Source organism: Typopeltis vanoorti, chromosome 20, assembly GCF_054136105.1.
Source record: "Typopeltis vanoorti isolate ZY-2024b chromosome 20, IOZ_Tvanoo_1.0, whole genome shotgun sequence".
In the NCBI taxonomy this organism is placed as follows: domain Eukaryota; kingdom Metazoa; phylum Arthropoda; class Arachnida; order Uropygi; family Thelyphonidae; genus Typopeltis; species Typopeltis vanoorti.
The window spans coordinates 30,363,852-30,388,157 of record NC_143568.1 but is presented as its reverse complement, the minus strand read 5'-3'; the positions used below and the strand labels follow the sequence as shown (position 1 = coordinate 30,388,157).

Below are 24,306 nucleotides of genomic sequence, written 5' to 3'. Positions count from 1 at the left end.
CCTCGGTATCCCATGTTTTACCGCTGTTCGACGTTGATTGCGTTTCGGAGACTAACTCCAGCACACACCGGATTTGTGTTAACAGTTCGTGGTTTCTCCAAATGCAACCACGGGAGAGTATTCTTTGCATTGCAACAGAATACTCTCGATTAAGACAATGATGACAATATTGCCTGGGAAACGCTTACGGAAACTACGAACCATGTCGTAGGCTTGGACTATTTGCTCTACAACTCCGTATGAATGAAAATAATTCTCAACAATAAATGTCTTTTCTTCCAACGTCAACACCATTGCTACAACTAAATGTAAAGGCGTAGATTCTGCACGTGATCTTCTATTGATGTGCATGCAGTACAACGGCATATTTCATAGGGATGTTAAAGTTCAGTACTTTTTTTTTTTTTTTTTTTTTTGCGCCATACCGTATATCAGGGTGGTAAGTGGAATTCAGAGCATCCGAACTCTAAAAACCAATAACGCCCTACGAGTGTTCGAATCTTAGCGGCATGGATGCTTGCAAAAATCTAAGGTCTTTCAGTGGCAGACAAGATTTTGTCATATGTTAGGTCACCACACTACTTATTATGGGTCGGGATTAAAAAAAAAAAAAAAATACCGCGTTTGATCCCTTTAGGGCAGCAAAGAAACTAGATTTTTTAACCCAGCGCCCACTTACACTAGAGAAAGTAGGTTACGTTTCCAACCTTTCGTGGATGGTAAAAACCACTTGCTACTATTGTACCCCAAATAAAAATCAATGGGATTTGGAATTGTATGTTTTTTTTTTTTCCCTCTCATTTGGACTTCAAATGACACATCATGACTTCGCACTAAACAGCAAAGACAGTCGTCTGATACGTTAACTGATATATTTATATTTGTATAATTATCCATAGCATTTATAACAATTATATCGTTATAAATGCTATGGATAATTCCAAGTGCGCGCATGCTTATATTCTACTAATTTGACTTTACACATACATGTTCTGAAACATACTTTTTTTTTTTTTTTTTCGATATATTCTCGAAGATATGATGGGCCTGTAGCTTGGGCATCTCTGTTTAGCGTTTGCTTCGTAATGCATACCCCCCCCCTCCCCGCTATAACAGCATTTTATTTTATTTTTTATTTCTTTATTTGTAAAAAAAAAAAAAAAAAAGTATTCCTTTAAGTATTCTTATTCTTGGAAAAGCATTAGCATTATCATCCTGTGAATGCTAATTGAATGGAGTCCCCTCATCCAGCAGTGGACCGATCCAGGTTGAAAAGAAAGAAAAATGACAATTATACCACCGTCACTGGAAATGTTTTCGTACAATTCAAGCGCAGCGCCTGATAGTAAAGCACGTAGTAGCTAGCTGTCTACCAACACGTGGTTGGTATCGTCCGCTTGTCAAGGTCGTTTGAACAAGACAGATTTTATTATTTCCGTATGATTCTTAATATTATTAATGCACTTCAATGCTAGTTCATAATTGCAAAAAAAAAAAAAAAAAAAAAAGAACAAATTAGAAACTAACCATTGCGTCTGATCCATCTAAAAGTAATGAAGTAGGAAAACGAACATCCCGAACACTTAATCCTCTAATATGCTTCGTACTTTCATAATTTGCCATCTTAACATAAGACGCCAACCTTAACTGTTCGCTTGATTCTAGCGCTGTAACATTACCACCACGAGAGAGGTTATCATACGCTTGAATATATTAAATGCCCACGTGCTATCGGGCAAGAAGTGAAACGACACCTCATGTGCAGAATAAATAAACGCCTATATAAGCCTATAATCACCATTACACAACAGAGGTGGGTGTAATGGTGATTCTAGTGATACATTTATGTAGTTACCAAGGAATTTGATAAACTTGATTTTAATCCTTTTTCCCATATATATAAATTTTATATATTTATAAAATATTTTTATATTATTTTATTATTTATATTATATATTTTATATATTATATTATATATATATATATTATATATATATACAGGGTGTTCGGGATAAATTTGACATATTTATAATTAATTATATTTTTCCGTAAGTTACATGTATTAACACACACTTCTCTTCATTTAAAAGTTTGGACCCTTCTTCATTCATATACAAGATGTCAGAAAGGATGGATAGCTGGAACCCACCTGAATCATGGAAGAGAATAACTTGTATCATGATGATTCGTGCCCGCCATCAAAATAAGGATATTACGACTGCTGCCCAATGCTCCCTGAATACAGTAAAAACAATCAGGCATGAACTAGAGACTTGCAATGGTGACTACGAGGATGTAGCAAGAAGAAAGATCCCTAGCAGACGATCTGATTGCGTTCGTACAGCAGAATTCCTCGCAAATCTGCAGGAACAGGTGTTGAAGAACCCTGGCATTGGAATTCGGGCTTTGTTCGTGGAGTTGCTAACTGTAGTCAAGCCCTGGATAACAAGGGTAGCCAATGGTAGGCCGTATGTATGGCAGCAGGATTCGGCCCCTTGCCACACCTCTGGGAAAAGTCAAAAATGGTTGTCTGAAAATTTCTACGACTTCACCAGTCCAAATGTTTGGCCTCCAAACTCCCCAGACCTTAACCCCATGGATTATTTTGTATGGGGCGCAGTTGAAAAAGACACCAATCGCACTTCCAGTAATACAAAAGCCCAGTTAATGGATAAAATTAAAACATTTTTTGCTGCCCTTCCCAGGGAGACTGTAGCATCAGCTTGTTCGAGGTTCCGAAGCAGAATTGAAGCTGTGATCGATGCTAATGGTGGTTATTTTGAGTAAATCTTGTTGATAGTATTGTAATTAACTCTGCCTGTAATGTTTTTTTTGTCAATTCATTAAATTTAATAGATACAAAGAAGATTATCTTTTTCCTTACGAAAACTGTCAAATTTATCCCGAACACCCTGTATATATATATATATATATATATATTATATATATATATATATATATATATATATATATATATATATATATATATATATATATATATATATATATATATATATATATATATATATATATATATATATATATATATATATATACTATATACTATTGAGTATCATGCGATTATAAAATTGTTTGTAAAAGAAGGTTACGCCAAAAGAAATTCATTCGAAATTCATAAAAGTTTGGGCACTCTTCTCTTTCGTTTTCGACAATTAAGAAATGGGCTGCCGAGTTTAAACGTGGCTGTACCAGCCTTGAAGATGATCCACGGGTGTTGTTACATATCAAAAAAAGTGTAACAACACCAGAAATCATTGATCAAGTGCACGATATGGTATTGGATGACATGCGAGTCAAAGTGCTTGAAATTGCTTAGACTATAGGCATTTCAAAAGAAATGCCTATAGTCCGTGAGGTTAGCCTAGTAGCTTTGTGCTTCGCAACCATATGCCTTGGGAAGGAGTGTCGCAGGTTCGATTCCCGTCGAAGACGTGACGAACTTGATGATCTTTCTCAGGCATAGCCAAGTTAGCCGGTCTTGAGCGCGGGAGTAGGGTTTTTTCCGCCAGTTTATCTGGCGTTTTTCATCCAGCAAGCAGACAAACCCCGTGAACATACTCCTCTAAGCGACAGGTCGGTTGGGAGTGGTACTAACAAGTAGTCGCATCTAAGTAACACATGGACCCTGCATAGGAAACAGGAATAACCCGTAGTGAAAGAAGATAGACATTTCAAAAGAACGTGTGTGATATATTTTGCATGAAGAATTGCATATGAAAGAGCTTTGCGCAAGATGGGTGCCCGCATGCTCACAGCAGATCAAAAACGCACTCACATGAAAATCTCTGAACAGTGCTTGGAGCATTTTAACAAGAATAAAACTGATTTTGCGCGTCGATTTATTACAGTGGATGAGACTTTGATTCACCATTACACACCAGAATCCAAACAGTAGTCAAAACAGTGGACAGAAGCGATTGTTCAGCACCAAAGAAGACAAAGTCAGTTCCATCAGTAGGAAAGGTGATGGCATCAGTGTTCTGGGATGCTGAAGGCATTTTGTTTATTAATTATCTTGAAAAGGGTAAAAGAATAACCGGGGAATATTATTCCGATCTTTTAATCGGACTAGACCAAAAAAAAATTCGTGAGAAAACACTCGGATTTCAGAATTTAAAATCATCTGTCATCAGGGCAATGCACCTGCCCACAAAATTGTTTTGGCAATGGTAAAATTAAGGGATCTGCACTATGAATTGTTGGAACATCCACGCTATTCCCCAGATTTGGCTGTTTCTGACTTCCATCTCTTCCCAAAACTATGCCGGCAAAGGTTGGTCGATTGGTAGAGCCTCTACTACTAATGGCTCAGTTAAGTAAGTTTGAGCGCGGTTAGTAGTTGGAATGGTCCAATCGTTCGATGCTGTTGGCACACTCTCTCTCTCTCTCGATGAGTCTTTGGACTCCCTGGAGGTGTCTAATAATAATAATAATAATAATAATAATAATAATAATAAAACACTTCCTCGCTGGTCAGCCTTTTTCTTCGAATCAAGAGGTGATTGCAGCTGTAGAGGGTATTTTGCAGATCTTACTGAGAACCACTACAGAGATGGGATAATGACACTGGAGCATTGCTGGAATAAATATTAGAAAATATTAGTCTTAAGGGAGATTATGTTCAAAAATAAAAATAAATTTGAAATTATAAATTTCGTTTTTCATTGTTAGGCAAAGAACCTTTCAGATCACCCTTTGTGTGTGTGTGTGTGTGTGTGTGTGTGTGTGTGTGTGTGTGTGTGTGTGTGTGTGTGTGTGTGTGTGTGTGTGTGTGTGTGTGTGTGTGTGTGTGTGTGTGTGTGTGTGTGTAAAAATCAGCTAATGCCTTTTTGTTCCCTTATAGGGGAATAGGCAAGGCCGTTTTTTAGCCCTATTTAACGTTTGGAGACTGAGTGGGCAGTTCAATCTCCACTTGGTAGCCAATCACAGATAGCTGGCCCAAGGCTATCACTAATTAATCGGCACGCAGTGAAGAAGGCGACTAACAAGTGCTGCCACCTGGTAGTCCCTAACCCTAACACATTATTCTTAATGTCTGAAAATTGTGTGTACATATATATGTATATACGTGGGCTGTTCAATAAGTAATAAGACTAATTTTGCTGTGGCGAAACCATTCATCACAATATTAATTTCTGTGGAATAAAGAAAGGTTGCTGTATGTAATAACAAAAGAGGTTGATAGATGGCGTATACGGGCTGATGTGCCAGAGTGTCACGTGACTAAACGCAAGTGTTCATCGGCGCGCCAACGAGGTGCGACCAGTCTTTGAAATGGAAGCGTCCTTGGATCAGCGTTATGCGATTAAATTTTGTATGCGTTTGCAAAATTCGGCATCGGACACTTTTGACATGATACGCAAAGCTTTCCACGATGAAGCAATGTCGAGGGCAAGTGTTTTCGCTGGCATAAAACTTTTAAGGAAGGAATGCAAAATATGGAAGATCTTTGAACGTGAGGGAAGACCTTCAACGTCCATCACAGAGACAATGATCAACACAGCAGCGATTATCATCAAGCACATCAAAAGGAAGCGTCCATTGCTGAAGAATGGCTTCTTATTGCACCACGATAATGCAAGGCCACATATTGCTGGTTGTGTAGTGGACGTTTTGCAGAAGAACAACACAGATATCCTACCACCCTCCATACAGACACCGTGCGATTTCTGACAGTTTCCACAGCTCAAGAAACCACTAAGAGGCCGCAATTTCGAAAGCAACAAAGAATGTGTAAAAGCTGTGGAGACGGTTTTGAAAGAACTCTCAAAAAACGGACTCTCACATGTGATTAAGAAGTGGACGCAACGTTGGGACAAATGCATCGCGTCTCACAGTACTTCACAGTTACTTCAAAAAAGACCATGTAAATGATGACGATTAAAGGTAATCTGTTTTCAGTATAAATATAGTCTTGTTTACTTATTGAACAGCCTACGTATATATATATATATATATATATATATATATAGAAAGTTTTTTACCTTGGGTATATAATATATGTTAAAGACGCAAGCTCTTTTAAACCTGAGTTTACTCCATTTCTTAAGTAAGCAAGAAGACAAATAAGTCAAGTTTGCGCCTGCACGTAGTACAAGTCGAGCTGACCCACAATTTAGTGCAAGTCAAGGCAACTCGTGGTAAAAGTGGAATAAGCTAATCACTGTTCTTAATATTTACCAGTAATGCAAAGCCCATCTCCTTGAGGAGATGTATGATGCTATGCATTAAAGGCAAGCGGCCACTACCCAGACCAGTTTCGACCTTTTTTGAGGTTTCATCAGTGGGAGCCAGGTTCAGAAACACCAAGGTTAAATAATGCAGATCTTATAAGTATTTTACCAACACAAGTTACCGTAAGGTGTTTTGACCTTATTAAATAGAAATCTCTGGATGAGAGATGACTTGCACTAGTCAGTTATGCAAGTCTACTGACCCACAAAGTAGTGCAAGTCAAGGCAACTCGTGATAAAAGTGGAATAAGCTCTGATCACTATTATCACTATTATAAGTTCTGTATTACTTAACCTTGGTATTTCAAAGTCTGGTTCCCACTGATGAGACCTCAATAAATGTCGAAACCGGTATGGGTAGTGGCCCCTTGCCTTTAATGCATAGCATCATACATCTCCTCAAGGAGATGGGCTTTGCATTAAGGGTAAATATTGAGAATAGCGATCAGAGCTTATTCCAATTTTACCACAAGTTGCCTTGACTTGCACTACTTTGTGGATCAGCTAGACTTGCACTCCCTGCAGGTGCAAACTTGATTTATTTGTCTGTTTGCTTACTTGGAAAATGGAGTAAAACCAGGTTTAAAATAGCTTGGCATCTTTGACATATATTATACCCAAGGTAAAAAACTTTCTACATCTATCTCTCATCCTGAGATTTTTATTTAATAAGGTCAAAGCACTTTATGGTAACTTGTGTTGGTAAAATACTTATAAGCTTTGTATTACTTGACCTTGGTATTTCTAAGCCTGGCTCCCACTGATGAGACCTCAATAAAGGACGAAACCAGTCTGGCTAGTGGCCCCTTGCCTTTAATGCATAGCATCATACATCTCCTCAAGGAGTTGGGCTTTGAATTACGGGTAAATATTAAGAATAGTCATCAGAGCTTATTCCAATTTTACCACGAATTGACTTGTCTTGACTTGCACTACGTGCAGGAGCAAACGTGACTTATTTGTCTATTTGCTTACTTGGGAAATGGAGTAAAACCAGGTTTAAAATAGCTTGGGTATATAGGAAGCCACAAGACACCAGTGGTGTCTCGTGGCATGAAATCCTGGGGGTGCTGCAACTTTCGAAATATACATAACACTGTACAGTGCATACGTGTTTGAATAAAATATCAAAATTATGGTAAAAATTTAAAACAAATTAAACATGAAAAAATATTGTTTATTATCGATAAAATTATACAGTTTAGTACAATTCAAAATTACTTTAAAATAAAATCCATTATCATAACCCCAATAATGTTCTAAAATAAAAACTTTAACAAATGTTATGTCTTTAATCGTAATGTCCAAATATTTAAAGAGACGGAGTAAACACGATAAACACTCTACTACTGGCACAAACTGCATGTAAACAACAGTGGAACTGCGCGACGGACAGTGCCGCATTACGCTAATAGCTCGCATCTCACTATGACGTGTATATGCTTCCGCGAGTAGTAATTTTGTATAAAAAGTCTTATTTTTTATACAAAATAAGAGAATTGTATAGGATTGTTGATGATAAAATTAAATATTACAAGCAAATAAATAAATTAATTAAAAAAATCAGCTAACGCCTTTTTATTCCCGTATACGGGAGTAAATTAATAAATATATTTATCTATCTCGAGAAAAATTGGGGGTGCTGCAGTTCTGAAGTGCCTATGCACGAGCCGCCCCTGCGTGCCACTCCACTCTACTATGTCATCTTCAGTTCACTATTACACTGTATAATCCACGCGCTACGATATCTAACGCTTACCAGTTGGAAAAAAAAAATTCTGTGTTCATTGATTGTGTTATCTGGTCAATTTGAGTGTGTTCTTAGGTATAACCTCAGATTCTAGTAGAGGAAAAGTCTTGATTCATCCATATGAATCAGGATTATTTAACTTTAACCGAAAAAGTCCATATGTCATTGTTCAAGATTAGATAATGAATTATTGACTGATTGATTGGATAAAAGTCAATTGAATCTCAATTGACTTTTGTCCTGTCAATGAATTCAATTCAATTGAATTGAATTCATTGACATTGATTCTTGTCAATGACAAGAATCGAACTCAGAAAAAAATCATATTTGATTTAAACTTAAAAAGAAAATCAGCTAATGCCTTTTATTTCCGTATATGGAGTAAATGAGGCCATTTAAGTTCTATCTATCTTTCGGAGACTGAGTGAACATTTCGATATCCATGGGGAGCCATTGCATCTGATACATATACCGAAACCTGTTGGGTATCCATAACTATAGAGTAACACGTATGCCACAGTAAATAACTTTTTATATTATGTACATATTTCGTCTTATGTATCATAAGACATCATTGTCATCTCCATTCCTACATCAAAGCAGCAGTGAGTTCAGCGACAGATCGAGGACGTGCTGTTCTGGACATCATTCGCCTCTCCAATTCTTACGACATGTGGTTGATGTGATTGAGGTCAGGACTCTTCGCAGGTAAGGGCAATCGTGTAACATGCACTCGTCATAACGTTCCAAAACAACTACAGCTTTGTGGAATGGGGCATTGTCGTCTTGATAGTAACACGGGTCCGTTCCATAAAAAGTATAGGCAATAGAGGATTATCCAGAATATCAAGATACTGAGCTGCCTTCATGGAACCATGGACAACGACCAGTGGTCCCAATCCAAACCAGCTTAAATACACCTCAGATCTCTAAAATTTACAATGGCTACAATCCACTGTGGTAATAAGCATTCACCAGGCTACCTCCACACCCACACCCTGCCATTAAGCAGGGTGTGGCTTTTGATTAGTGTTGCCAAATAAAAATGACTAAAAACAGCTAAATCTTTAAAAAAATGATTAAAAGAGCTAAAAAATGAGTTAAAAATAAAAATTTGAAGCTAAAATTTTAATAGTAGCTAATACCTTTTTTTACTTACTCTATTCAAGTTGCAGTGATACTTGCATATAAGTGGCTAAATACATCTTCCATGTGGTCTTCTGCGCTTAATTCACCCAGGTTTTCACTTTGATTTTCAGTTTTTTTATATGTGGCCGTCGTTCCAATATTACTCAGTGTAGATGCTGGTAAATGATAGTCTGTACAGCACTTGTTGTTACGCCTGAGGCCATACTTGACTGACAAAATAGCTGTCAGCATTGGCAATTTCATCTGTTTGTTAATTTAATTTTAACTATATTCATGGAACTAAAAATTCGTTCAATTTCCGCATTAGAATTTGGCAGTATTAATACATTTATTGCACACTGAACAATTTCTTTAAATGGATTCATTCCAGATGCATCTTTATATTCTCGTACTTCAGTCCAGAATAATTCAGTGTTTTCTATATTTGTCCATTTATTTAAATGGATAGTATTGTACTGGTATTCAGCAGCAGCAGCAGCAACTTCTTTTTCTGTTTTCAGCATTATTTCTAAGATGGGAGCAGCAGGTTCTTTTATGTTTTAGGATATTGTCAACAGAAAAAGAAGACATCATTCTTAAAATATTCAGGTTTTTAGGAAACCTTTGCTTAAACTGTTTGAAGAGACCAAGAAGAAAGTGTCTTGCTCTACTGTTAAGATTTCGCTCATCATTTTGCGTTATTTTCTTTTGTGCATCAACTCTGAAATTTTTCTTTCAAATCTGTAACCAAGATTTGGACTGTGATCCAAATAGCGATCAATCTCTGACTCTAGACGGTCGACTGTGAGTGATGGTAACACTAACATATTAGCAATAGAGCAAATCAAACGAGAAAGGCCTTCAAATAATCTCATTTTATCTGCACTGTTAGATGTGAAAATTTTGTTAACTTGCTGAACTTGAACTAGAACAGGATGCAAAAATAAAAGGCACAACAGATTCCTTTCATCTTTGTACATCGCCCACAAAATTTGAGCTTTGTAAAATTTCTCAGTCACACTCACGACTTTGAATTGAGTTTTTAATTTCAACCACTGGCTGAGAATTCTGTCTACCGCAGGTTCAATGGAGAGCCACCTTGTTGCACAATTGGTTTCAATTTCAGAGGAGCATCATTTTCGTTGATAGTTTGATACAGCTCTTTGTATCAAACCACTGTGAAAACCACTTATGTTTCGGGAACTAAAAATTCTAATTTCCTTGGGAGAGATTTTGCACGGGTGTGAGACATTGCCAGTTGTAATGAATGGCATACACATCTAATTCAAATTAACGAGGGAATATATGCCTTCAGTTGTTCATAAACGCCATTATTGACACCAACCATAACACTGGCATTGTCTGTCCCGATTGCAATGAGATTTTTAATGACCAGTTTCTTGGTCAAGAGCTCTTTTTCAGTGAAGCCACAATACCACTAGTGTCACACTTTTCTAGAACCACCATGCTCAGAAATGTATGTATAATTTTATTGAATTTCCTGCTGATGGCCATTCCTAAAATCCTATTCACTGTGATATCATTCGATTCGTTTATTAGCAAGCTGAAATTTTCATCTCCAATGTCCACAATTAGATCTTCTTCAAAATGCTCACTTAGAATATTCTTTACAATTGCAGAGCACTTAGTTCGATGCATTTTTACCTTTGGCATAATTTTACTGTCTAGGATGATATTTTTGCAAAGATCTACTAGATGATCGCAACTGTTGAATGATGAGTGACAACAGAGAAATAATGCTAACCTACCTTCAAAGTTCGCGGTATCATCAGATTTTTTCACAAGCATATTTGTAATAGGAACAACCTTATATGGAACTGCAGCAAAATGTTTCTTAGTTTCGCTATGCTTTACAAGCTGACAATATTTAGCAGCTATATCACATCTGCAAAACTTACAGTGGCCTTTTGTAGCATCACCCGGAACCTCACATAACCATTTACTAAACATTCCCATTTTCAGCCACTCCCTCCTAAATTTTTGTTTGTAAGCTGTATTTTTCTCTTTGCTCATTTTTGAAGAAGGCTATACAACTCTTTACTGCAACGAATTATGATCAATCTTTGAAAACTTCCCACTCGCTATCGTAACTACCAACCAGAACACTGCGCAAAGACTAACTTGTAGCTATCAACTTTAAAATGACAAAATGGCAGACTGTTGGGTCACGTGACTAACCGGCGTCATCATGCATTTGAAACGTGTATACGATGTTCGCACCAAACGTACAATACAATTCTTTATCAAATGCGAACATCTAGAAAACTTTTAAAACAATTTTCTTTAACAGTAAGTTATAAAAACAACTAAAAAGAGCTGAAACTAGTTCTGAAGGAGCTAGATTTGGAGCTAGGTGCTAGATTAAAATGTTTGCAGCTAGGGAAGAAAAAAAGAGCTAGATCTAGCTCCAAAAGAGCTAAATTGGCAACACTAGTTTGGATATAGCAACAAATTGAAAAGTTAACATTAACTCCTCTCCTTGTGCGCATTTAGAAATTTGCATTCTTGATATATAAGATATTTCAATATCTTGAGTATTCTAACCGTCTGCATTGAATTGAATTTGTACTGATATGTTACCGTTATATGCAAAAGTGGAAAATGGGCGTGATTTAAAGTTTAATTGACTTCTAGCTTGTTAGAATTAGCCTCTTGTATAATTAGAGCATCTGAAAGCTATTATAGCAGAATCACAATACGCACCTCTCAGAGTATTATTTTCTACAAAATTTTGTAATAATCATGAGGTGCTGAAATGCATAGCTCCAATGCTAGTTTCCATTGAAGAGCTTCTGTGTTCAAGCCAAACATCACTGAAACAATGTGTTGTGAAAACCACGACGAGAACAGGATATCACTGAAAAGCTATGGTAAGGAATAAGAAATCACAGGATTGTGATTTTTTATTCCTTACCATAACTGTTCCGAGAACATTAGAGGCTAATGATTTCATATCACCTGCCTTGGTATGTATCCTCAGTGGTGCACCCAGAGGGGGGGATATCACTGAAAAGCTATGGTAAGGAATAAGAAATCACAGGATTGTGATTTTTTATTCCTTACCATAACTGTTCCGAGAACATTAGAGGCTAATGATTTCATATCACCTGCCTTGGCATGTATCCTCAGTGGTGCACCCAGAGGGGGGGATAGGGGCCCTGGCCCCTTCCAGAGAAAAAGGAAAGAAACACTAGAAAATTTTCCAAAAATCTTTTCCTAATTAAAATTCATTTTTTTAAATTTATGTTGTTGTGTCGTGTCTTCTATTTCTATACAACTTATGAATTAGCCATCATTGCAGATGCTCAGTTATAGATTGTATGCGATGCGTAGTGTGTGTATTCTCAAATCGTCTACTCAACTCCCCCCCCCCAAAGTTAAATCCTGAGTGCGCTACTGTGTATCACATAATGCAAAGCATCCCCTTTCGTGAATGTGCTTTGCTTTATGGGATATCGGGAGTGTATAATGCAATGCATAATGGAAAGGTCACTACCCAGACCTGTTTCGAACTTTATTTATTATATGAAGTCATTAGCCTCTATATACATTTATCTCAAACGTAAATATGTTTCACGCGCAAATTTTGTTTTGCTTACTTGGGAAATGCATTAAAACCAAGTATAAAATTTCTTGGTATCTTTAACGTATATTACACCTAATGTAAAAAATTTGTACATTTTTCTCTCATCCAGAAATTTTTTATTAAGACGGTCAAGCACCTTTTGTCTACTTGTGTGTGTATATATATATATATATAACTTCCACGTTATGATTGGAGGAATCAATCGACCGTAAGATGCGGTGATTGATTCATTCAATAGAATACCCTTGGAGGGTAATGGATGGCAATGTTGTAGCCAATGAAGTTCTAACTGAGGCTCGGCTATTGCTGTTATCCTCCTGCCATGATCAGAGCTTTCATAGCTCAATAACACCTTATCCCTACACTGTCCTCTACAAATAATGGGGAAGATGAAAAGCATTCTGCTTCGCCCCTTTAAGCCAGTCCTTATAAGGACTTCCGCATTACTTCAATCTCGGTAAGGCTGAGCGAAGACATCATACTCTTGGAGGGTAATGGATGGCAATGCTGTAGCCAATGAAGTCCTAACTGAGGCTCGGCTATTGCTGTTACCCTCCTGCCATGATCAGAGCTTTAATAGTTCAATAACACCTTATCCCTACACCGTCCTCTACAGATAACGGGGAAGATGAAAAGCATTCTTGCTTCGCCCCTTTAAGCCAGTCCTTATAAGGACTTCAATCTTGGACTGCAAGACACCATCCTGAATCTAGAAAAATGGTTTGCAAACTGGCGACTACAATTAAACCCCAAGAAAAGCACAACCATACTCTTAACAAGAAGACGAGCATCCCCCAAAGGAGACATCACCCTGTTCAACTCTAAAATTCTCTGGAAATCTGAAGCAAAATACCTCGGAATACTTCTCGATAAACGATTATGCTTCAACAGCCGCATCAAGAGCATATGCACCAAAACTTCAAAAGTTATCGCCCAGCTATACCCCTTGATCAACAGACACAGCAAACTAAGCTCAAGAAACAAAATTCTACTCTACAAGACAGTGATCGGTCCCACAATTATATACGCCTCCCCAGCCTGGAGCCATACCTCCAAGACAAACATCCTCAAGCTACAAAGACTACAAAACAAGTGCCTGAGAATGATACTGGATGCCCCGTGGTTCATCAGGAACGCCCAGATCCACCGGGACATAAATATCTCCTACATCTCTCCACTACTACGCTCCCTAGCAGAAAAATTCTTTATGAAGACATCTACGCATCCAAACTAACTAATACAACAAGCCGGAAACTATGACGGTAATGACCACTGGAAACATAAAAGACCGAAAGCCATCCTAACACTCAACGACGTATAAACACTTCTGCCCACTCAGGGCGAGCTAACATAGCTCACAAATCTCTCCCATCACTGCTCCCGAAACAGACAACAGGGAATATAAAAAGCGTCAAGCTTCACCCTCTGTGCCATATATGTCCTACATCCTGCGTTCTACTTCAATCTTGGGAGGTGTTTGGCGCGTACTGATTACAATAAGGCGGTTTCAGTTTTGATTTCAGGTAGCTATCGTGGATTAGGAGTTAAGATTAGGATTAACTGAGTCGTATAAAGCCTAGCGAATGTAATATCGTTTAATTTGATGAATAATGTCTGTTGAGTTTGGTTTAGATGCGGAATCAAGCAAAAGTATGTATGAATGAAGTTTTTTGGTAAGTAGTTTTTTTCAGACAACTTTTAAGTGCAAAATTTTGCTACCTATGCTGGTAGATCGATTTGATCTATGGGATATTTACATTCGGCTCTAGGACCCATTTCTCAAACTATTCTAACAGAGTTATTACCTCCTATCAGACATGTCAAAACCTCTCAATGAAAGCATTGAGAGTAGTCACAGAGGATAAGATGGATGATTTAAATGATGGAATTATGTTGACTGAACCAGAATTAGGACACTCCACGAATATAAAGGATGCTGCATCCCTAGATAATACTCAGCAGTTTTTGGAAACCAACACAAAATTCCAAACGGTCAAAAAGAAAAGGAAAATCTCCTCTACTGCAGATACACCCAAAATACACTTTATAAGCAAAACTGTCTACGATAACAAGCCAAAAGGCTATTTTACCGGCGACATAAGTTAAGTTTAAACTTAACTTATGAGAGATATTAAGGATAGTGACGGATCTTGCACCACCTTTGCCCTAGTGTTGTTCTACCTAAGTGATTACTTACACTTGGGCTCGCCGATAGTTTTTTCTGCATGAAACTCTAGGAATTCGATCCGAGTTTCGTACCCGGCTGTAGAATAACACGGGATTTACCATCTCTCTTAAACTTAAGCAACTGTCTAATTATTACTATTGTAAGGACAAGGCATGTCCTGCTCCGCAGAACAAAGTCTAGGCATAACCATGGATACGCCATATGACGAACTTAATTTTAAAGAACTTCTGGCAATATTTAAACATGTAGGCAATCTACTGCACACCAAATGCCCAGGAAAAGTCGTATGTCACCAGATAAAAGAAGTTGATACAGATGACCCTCAACTCTCAGAATTTCTCCCCAGCATCCATCAAGACAGCGACAGCGAACTAGCAACAACAGCTGATGACAATCCCCTTGCAGACCACAGTGAATATCGGGAGGTCCGCGCTCGCAAGAAACGCAAAACTGCAGCCCCAAAGCGGATGGAATTGAAGAAGACGGTCCTGTTCCGGACTCTCCTACCTCCACTAGAGAAAGGATACCTCAGATTATTCTACGCAAAAAAACAAAGATAGATGTCGCTAAGGATTAAGATGTTGCTATTTCAGATCTACAGATCTGAAATACCAACGCGAAGAATGTCACAGATGGTATCAAAATTCAACCTAGGATAGTAATGAATTATCGAAGATTAACAGGTGAATTGAATGCCAGAGGTATTCAGTACCCCATATTTTCACTTGGGTCAGAGAAAAACCTCAAAGTAGTGATTAGAGGTGTATTTGAAGATGTATTCACAGAAGAAGTGACTGCAGATCTGCACCAGCACGACTTACCACCCATTAAGGTCAGCAGAATGACCAAAAAAGACAAGACTCCGATGCCACTGATACTAGTAGAGATCAGTCAAACTTACAAACATATATACAACCTGACGTCCATCTGTGGACTGAAAATAACTCTAGAACTATTAAGGAAAAGGACTTCAACAGGGCAGTGCCACAGAAGTCAGAAATTTGGCCACGCCCAGAAAATGTGCAAGGCTGAATTTAAATGTTTAAAATATGGTGACAGCCACCCAACAAATACATGCACTAAGCCAAAAACCACCCCTGCTAAATGTGCCAACTGTGGCGGCCCTCACAGTGCCAACTACAGAGGATGCACTCACAACCCAAGAAATAGAAAATCAGAGTCAGAAACATACTCTTCCTCAGCAGATCTACGTCAGAGATTACTGATTCACAGCCTCTCAAAGATCAACACAAAAGGTCAGAAGTCCATCTACCGAAGCCAGAGGTCCTCAAAAGAACAACTCTGCAACAACAGACAAGGACATATACGGATGTAGCTCGTCCCAAACAGACATCCTTGGATCAGTCAACACCACATACAAATCTGACAGCTATCATTACCTCTTCTCTGACAAATATGCTTTTGGATTTCAACAGATCCAACCCCTCACCATGCTCTATTAAAAGATTTCTAAAGGACACAGAAGCCATTATCTCAGCGTTCACTCATGAACAGTAGTAAATGTTCATGAGTGAACATTTAAAAAAAATTAAACCCAGATTCTCTACAGATCATCTCATGGAATGCGAACGGCCTAAGGAGTAAAATCCTGGAGCTCCAAGAGTTCACCCATAGACATCAACCGGATGTACTCTTACTAAGCGAAACCCACCTCGACCATCGGACAACCCCAAAATTAGGGGATACCAGCTGTACAGAACAGATAGATTATCCCCCAGATGAGGCGGCACTGCTATTTTCATAAAGAATTACATCAATCATCACTCTATAAATAATCCATCCACCATTAATCTTGAGACTAATGGTGGATGGATTAAAAAACATTACTACTTTCAGATTTGGACGCTGTACTGGACAACACGGAATCTGTCATCATGTCCGGCGACTTTAATGCTAAACATCCTGTCTCGAATAGCCGTTCTACCAATAAAAATGGACACATTCTAGTTAACTACGCAGGATCCAACAATGTGGTTCTGGCAGGCCCCACGAAGCCTAGCCATCACAACACATACGGTCGAGCTGATGTCTTGGACATAATTATCCTACAGAATGCAAGACTCCAGTACAGTATAGTGACATTTAATGATCTATTATTCGATCACAATCCCATTCTATTAAAGCTGGGAAACCAAGACAATCTGTCTCCCCCCCCCCCACACACACACTCATTCATACCTTGGGATAAGTTATCCAAGGTACTCCCAGAATATATTGGTCCTGTGCCGTTAATTAAATCCATAGATGAAATTGAAACAGCTGTAAATTAACACAGCCGTTTCAGCAGTTACTACTTCCACAACTACCCGCAAACCTAACCACTTGCCAGAAGATATCATGTGAGATACCCTCACAGAGCATAGAAGTTGGGAGGAAAAATTGACTTCTATCTCTCCTGATAACCACTCCATATGGAATCTAATTAGAAAGATCAAGAACAAAAACAAACCACCCCTTCCTCCGCTCCAAATGCAGACAAAGCCGAAGTAATAGCAAAAAAATCTAGAAAGCAATGTAAACCCTCATATGACCACCTCGACTTCAATGACATATATAAGATCGATCGACATGTTAGATCTTCGCTGAAATCTTCTATCACCTGCTCTAGTCAAATTGCACCCACATCACCTGTAGAAATATATGACGTAATCAAGAAGTTAAACAGCAAAAAGGCTCCTGGACCTGACGGGATCACCAACAGGGTGATAAAACTACTGCCTCGCACAGCTATTGTACATCTGACTAACATAATAAACTCCATCCTACACTACAAATATTTCCCTTCCCACTGGAAGCTGGCGGATATAATCCTAATTCATAAATATGGAAAAGATCCACGATTACCTCAAAGTTACAGGCCAATCAGCCTCGTCTCTAATCTGGGCAAAATTGCCGAGAAAGTTATTCTCACCAGACTCCAAGAATTAATACGCAAGCTAAACATTCTTCCTGGGGAGCAGTTTGGGTTCGTCAATATCACAGCACCACACAACAGATATATACAGATTAGTGGACCATGTCACCACGGCATTTAACTGGCATCAATGCACTGGGGCAGTTTACCTGGACATAGTAGCCAGTGCATTCGATAAGGTTTGGCATTATGGCTTGCTATACAAATGATATCATCTGGAACACCTTTGGGAGTGGTTCATCTGATCAGGTCATACCTCTACGATAGGCGCATGCAAGTTAAGTTAAATGGCACATTCTCAACACAAAAACGCATCTTGGCTGTAGTCCCACAAGGATCCTTACTGGCACCAACTCTTTTTTCCATATATATGTGTGATATCCCGCATAACCCACTGTCATCTATCAAAGCCCCATACGCGGATGATACAGTGATATTAGCCAGAATCTTTAAAACTGCACCTAGCAATCAAGAAACTGCAGGAAAATCTACTGCTAACTGAACAATATTTCACCAAATGGCGACTCCAAGTAAATCGTCAGCAGAGCGCAGCCATGCTATTTGCCAAGAGATCAGTGCTTCCACCGGAGACATCCACCTATTTAACACAAAATTCGCATGGCTAACTGAGACCAAATATCTTGGTGTACTGCTGGACAGAAAATTGACTTTTAGCTCCCATATCAAGACCCTCTAAAGGCATCAAAAATCATTGCCCAGCTCTATCCCCCTAATCAACAGAAATAGCAAATTGGCACTAGAATCAAATTACTTATATATAAATTGATGATTCATTCTTTACTCACTTATGCTTCTCCAGCTTGCAGCCATACTGCTAATACCAATATCCTCAAACTACAACGAGTGCAAAATAAATGTCTCAGAATGATCCTCAACGCACCATGGTTCGTAGTACTGCACAACTTCACCGGGACAGAAATGTCCCCTATATTTACACCTTCATGCAAACTATAGCAACTAAGTTCTTCTCAAAAGCATCTGTGCACCCTAACAAACTAATTCAACTAGCGGCAAATTAGGATGCAACAATTTATTTCAATTATAAAAGACCAAAAGCTATTTTAAACTACAACTCCAATGACTAATCCTCAGGCCCACTCAGGGCGAGCAACAGGCTCAGAAATCTTTTCCACTCACAGTTCTTATCAGATAGCAGGGAATATGAAAAGCATCTGCTTCACCCTTTAGGTCAGTAATGTTGTTGTTCAATCTTGGTGTCCAGCTGTACTCCTTGATCAACAGACACAGCAAAGTAAACAAAGAAACAAAATTCTACTCTACAAGACAGTGATCCATCCAACAATTATATATGCCCAGTGGCAGATTACCCATTAAGAAAATGAGGCATGCCTTGGGCCTCAAGCTTTGGGGCCCCCCCAAGCCAAGACATTTTCCTATAGTGTTTTAAAATAGATTAATGTTTACAGTAAACATCATAAAAATCTTGATTATTTTAAGCGAAAATTTTTTCAAAACAATTATTACGTTTTAATATGTATTTTGAACAGCACGCACTATCTACGATTTAAATAATGCCGCAATACCAATATCGGGGTAGTTGACAAGCTTCGTATTTTGTATTTTGAACAGCGCGTGCTATCTATGCTTTAAATTAAACCGCATTACCAATGTCGGCGCACGGCGCTGTTGACAGCTTCGAGGTCACGAAAATTGATTGCATTGCCGAGAAAGGAAGTTTCGCCTGGTTGCTCCTTAACTTCATTTGTTGCTGAATCGTGTAAGAGTAAGGTGTTTGTTCCAAAACTAACTTTTTAGTGTGACTTTTCGTGTTTTCATTATTTGAGTGTAGTGCAAGTAAAAAAAAAGCTGTAAAATTGTAAAAAAAACTGATAAAAATTTTTAAATAATTAAAAAAAAATAAAAAGCTTTATTATTTATCATCAGGCAGAAAAATCCAGAAGTTCAAAAAATTCAAAAGTACAAAATTTCATTTATTTGCCACCTAACGTTTATTTTTTTATTATTTTTTTGAGGGCCCCAAATATAATTTGCCTAGGGGACCCAACTATCCTTAATCTGCCACTGTATATGTCTCCCCAGCCTGGAGCCATACATCAAAGACAAACATCATCCTTAAGCTACAAAGACTACAGAACAAGTGCCTGTGAATGATCCTGGACACCCTGTGGGTCATCAGGAACTCCCAGATCCACCAGAACATAAATATCTCCTACATCTCTCTAGTACTATGCTCCCTAGCAGAAAAATTCTTTATGATGACATCTATGCATTCAAATCAACTAATACAACAAGCCAGAAACTATGACGGTAATGACCAGTGGAAACATAAAAGACCAAAAGCCACTCTAACACTCAACGACGTGTAACCACTTCTGCCCACTCAGGGCGAGCTAAAATAGCTCACAAATCTCTGCCATCACTGCTCCCGAAACAGATAACAGGGAATATAAAAAGCATCAAGCTTTACCCTCTGCGCCATATGTCTTGCATCCATCAATCTTGGTATCTTTACTGAGGTCTCAATAGCGAGACCTCTTTATTCTCGCTCTCTCTCTCTCTATATATATATTATATTATTAGTCACATATATATATTATATTATTAGTCAAAAAAAAAAAATATATATATATATTATTATTATTATATATATGTCAGAAAATCCGCAAGAATTGGTGGAGTTCATAACAGTCCAAAAGTCAATGTCTGGTGTGACATCATGTGTGATCGGATTGTTGAGCCATTTTTTCCATGAGGAGACGATTACGAGTGTGGCATACCTGAGTATGGTAGATAACTTTGTGTTTCTCCAGTTTGAGAATGTGGAAGGCCTCGTTTTCCAATAGGATGGGGCCCCCGCAACATTATGTAGAGATTGTGCGCTGCGCTCAATAACTGATTCCCAGGAAAAATTAATAAGCAGAGGAGGTCCCATTGCTTGGCCACCGTGCAGTCCCGCTTTGATTCCAAAGGATTTCTTCTTTGGAGACTATGTAAAAGACGTGTATCAAGAAAAAATCCAGTTCCTTGCCCACTTGTGCCAAGGAATAACAGCAACTATAGAAGCAATTCCTATGGATATGCTTACCCAGTCTAAATTTCGAAGCTTAAGGGGAAATTAAACTCTAAAGTTAGTCAGTCAGAGATAGTTGGCCTAAGACTACCACTAATTTTAATCCAGGGAAGAGACGTCAGACCAGTGCTAATAACCCAAACCAACATAATAGTGTCTGAAGTAGCGAGTGCTATGGTACTTTATGAGTTTACTGGATGAAAAACCGAATTTCTGTAGGAAAAAAACGCTTACACATTTCAGAGGACTAACCCAGGAATCGGTGTAAGAAAGGCTTTGAAAGTAGTCAAAGACTAAAATCATGTGGTTCTAGTGTTATATATGCAAATGCTATTTCCCTAAGGTTAAACTTTAAAGATCAACAGAAAAGCAATCAGGTATGATAACTGTTTATCGAATGGAAGGAGGATATTTATGGCAGAAAAAAAAAAAAACACGAAATATATTCATCTCAGGTTAAATAATTCAGTCCATAAATAATAAACTTAATGTTTCTCCTGTTCATAAATAGAATTCATAGCTACTTATTTCCAAGCAAGTGATAATATCAGTTACTGTAGATGTACATTCATTTATATATATATACTCTATTTTCACTAGAAGTCATGCCAGTAGAATAACTGTTGATCAGATCATTGTCTCTTTAGCATACTGGGTGAAATGTAATTCATCTTGTCTCTGTATGTGTGTGTATATATATGCACACACACTCCAGATGATGACCTTCATATGAAGGTCGAAACGTCGGGAAATTAAAATAGTTATAACACGGTTGTAGAGTCCATAATTTATCTAAAATTAATGTTGATCACCGTGTAACACTAAAAGGAAAGGGTAGATGCGCATTCCTTTCTATTAAAACAAATCGTAAACGATTGCACATTTTAACTATTTTCTAATGAATTAACTCAATTAATGAGTGAAAATTTTTAAATAATCAGAACTATCGAATTACCTCAACAATATTTGGATAAGAAATTAGTAAAATCAAGTATCCCTCAAGTACAATAACCAGTCACTGTAAATATGGCGAGTTGTGTTTTAAAAAGATAAAACATATATCCACGCCTTATGTATTGGAGCAAGAGATAGACTTAATCTTAAATATTCATATGATTTAAAATAAAAAGAATTGATAACGCCTTTCATTTTACAAAAGGGAGTTGTCCTAATCAAATTTTTAAAGAATGTGGTGAAACCAAACTTCACACTTAATCATCACAGCTAGCTAGCTGAGACAAGGCTATCAGCTTTTCATAGAAATTGAAGAGGAGAGTGTGACTGGGATCCATGGCCACTTCACTGTGCCTCTGCCTAACATATTGTCTGAATTGGTGAGAGGGATTCTTGAGCTACAGGCGTAAAATCCCAGTTTCCACGTTAGGGGAATCCTACTTGCCTGTGGCCAATATCAACTATCTTGAAAACTGGCAAAAAGGCTCTAAAAAGTTCTAGTCGGCGATTGGAATCTAATTATGGTCTTTCTTTCTTGTCTAGTGTCAGGAAAGCAAACCATGTCTATAGGACAAAAGCACATTCTCCGTTTTGAACTTATGGGCTTTTAAAGCTATTAGCTATTCTAAAGCATTCTCAGAAACTTTCATAAGGACTTTTCAAATGAATATATATAAACCTGTCTCATGTAAATACCAGGATTTTTGAATATCCTTATTATAGAATAAATCAAGTTTATGAAGAAGGTAAGTTAGTTGTAACAAATCAACGAGTCATATGTATAGGAAATAAGATAAGTATGTGTATGAAATTTGTTCATATTCACTACCGTTATGGCAGTGCGAATGAATTTTGTATTATTATTTCATTAGTAATGAAATAAGAATTTCATTCATAAATGATAATAAACATATTCAAACACCTGAAAAATGTTCAATCAGTGATGAAATGAATAATTGTATTGATAAAATGAAAGTGCAGATATTAATAATATGATACAAGCTGATGCATACCAAATTATATGACAATTGCTATATAAGCTAGTTTTAAAAAATCATTTATCGCCATTTTAGCTCTAAGTTTTGGAGAGTGAGTGGGCAATAGTCAGAGATAGCTGGTCCAAGACCGTCACTAATTATAAGCAATATCAATTGAACAGACGGCTGACCAGTGTCCTCATCACGTGGTCTGTAACCCTCATACGATATTATTAAATTAAATTAAAAGACCTCCAGGGAGTCAGGAACTAATCGAAGGAAGCCATACTATACTATTCGCACAAGCTGTCATACCTGTTCTTGAATTCATTCACGCTACTCTTGCACACAACATCCAATAGCAATCTATTCCAATTACGCACCACTCTGAGATTGAAATGAATTATGCACCACTCTATGAGAGAAAAGTTATGTCCTCACCCCTTTCTTAACAGCTTTCCTTCTCAGTTTCCAAGGGTGCCCTCCCGTCCTTTCCCCGCCTATAAAATGAAAAATTCCATCTACTGAAATTCTGTATAACTCTTCCAGAAGTTTGTAAACCTCAATCATATCATCCCCATTTCTTCCATTTCCTGGTGTGCACAGCCTACAAATTCCCAATTTGTTTTTCATAATAAGTATTCCACAATCCTGATATCATTTTGACACTGTTCTTTGCATACTCTCTCTACTGTATCAGAATCACCATTGAAACCAGACCTGTGCATATAAAGAAAAGTTGTTAATCATTTACTCCCACAAATTTTCACTTTAACAAGTTTTTCCTTTAGATCTGCAAAGCACATGATAAAATTGAAATATTTTTTAAACGTTTTGTTTTAGGCCTAAGCACAGGATCACTATTTCTTTCCCTAAGCTGCGCGTCCACGCAGTGACTTCAGTTTCTCTTGCATACACTAAATTCTTGCCACAGAGGTAATTTTTTTTAAAAAAATGCACTAATTCTGCTTCACTTATTACACAGTTTTTGCTTTCCTTTCCTGACGCTCTCCGATTTTCTAATTGGTTTATCAACTGCCATTGGATTGGTCCAGTGAGGTCATGTTATCTTGGCTGGTTTCGGTACAAATTAAATAGGCAATCTTGCTATTATTATAAAGCGAATGGGAAAGCAATGATTTGGCTGGAGCGATTCATCACTAGTAATTATCTAGCAGGAGAAACCTGAAGTTAAGTGAGATAAGGCTCAAAGTCACATACGAAGGAGACGTCCTTACAAAAAAACTTCTAAAGTACAGCACAATTATCAGGTCATTTTTTTTTTGGAGAGGGGGATCCAATTTTCACAGGACTATGCCTGCATAGTCCTGTGAAAATTGGTTTTGCACCTGGGATTTTTTTGTCCAGCTTTCCAGTTAATCTTTGAGTCAAGTAGTTTTTCCGTGTAGAAATCCCAAATATAATTTAACATTATAGCTC

The 24,306-nt window shown here is 37.8% G+C and overlaps 1 protein-coding gene across 1 annotated transcript in view; it reads right to left on the bottom strand.

Annotated features, from left to right (window-relative positions):
- LOC150095329 (mitochondrial enolase superfamily member 1-like) overlaps nt 1-1,738 on the bottom strand; it is a 198,785-nt gene extending 197,047 nt beyond the window's left edge. The window contains exon 1 of the mRNA XM_090409917.1: nt 1,528-1,738. Within this exon, the coding sequence (XP_090266043.1) occupies nt 1,528-1,623 (96 nt within the window). The 5' untranslated portion in view covers nt 1,624-1,738. The remainder of the gene's footprint in view (nt 1-1,527) is intronic.
- Nucleotides 1,739-24,306: the final 22,568 nt, after the last annotated feature.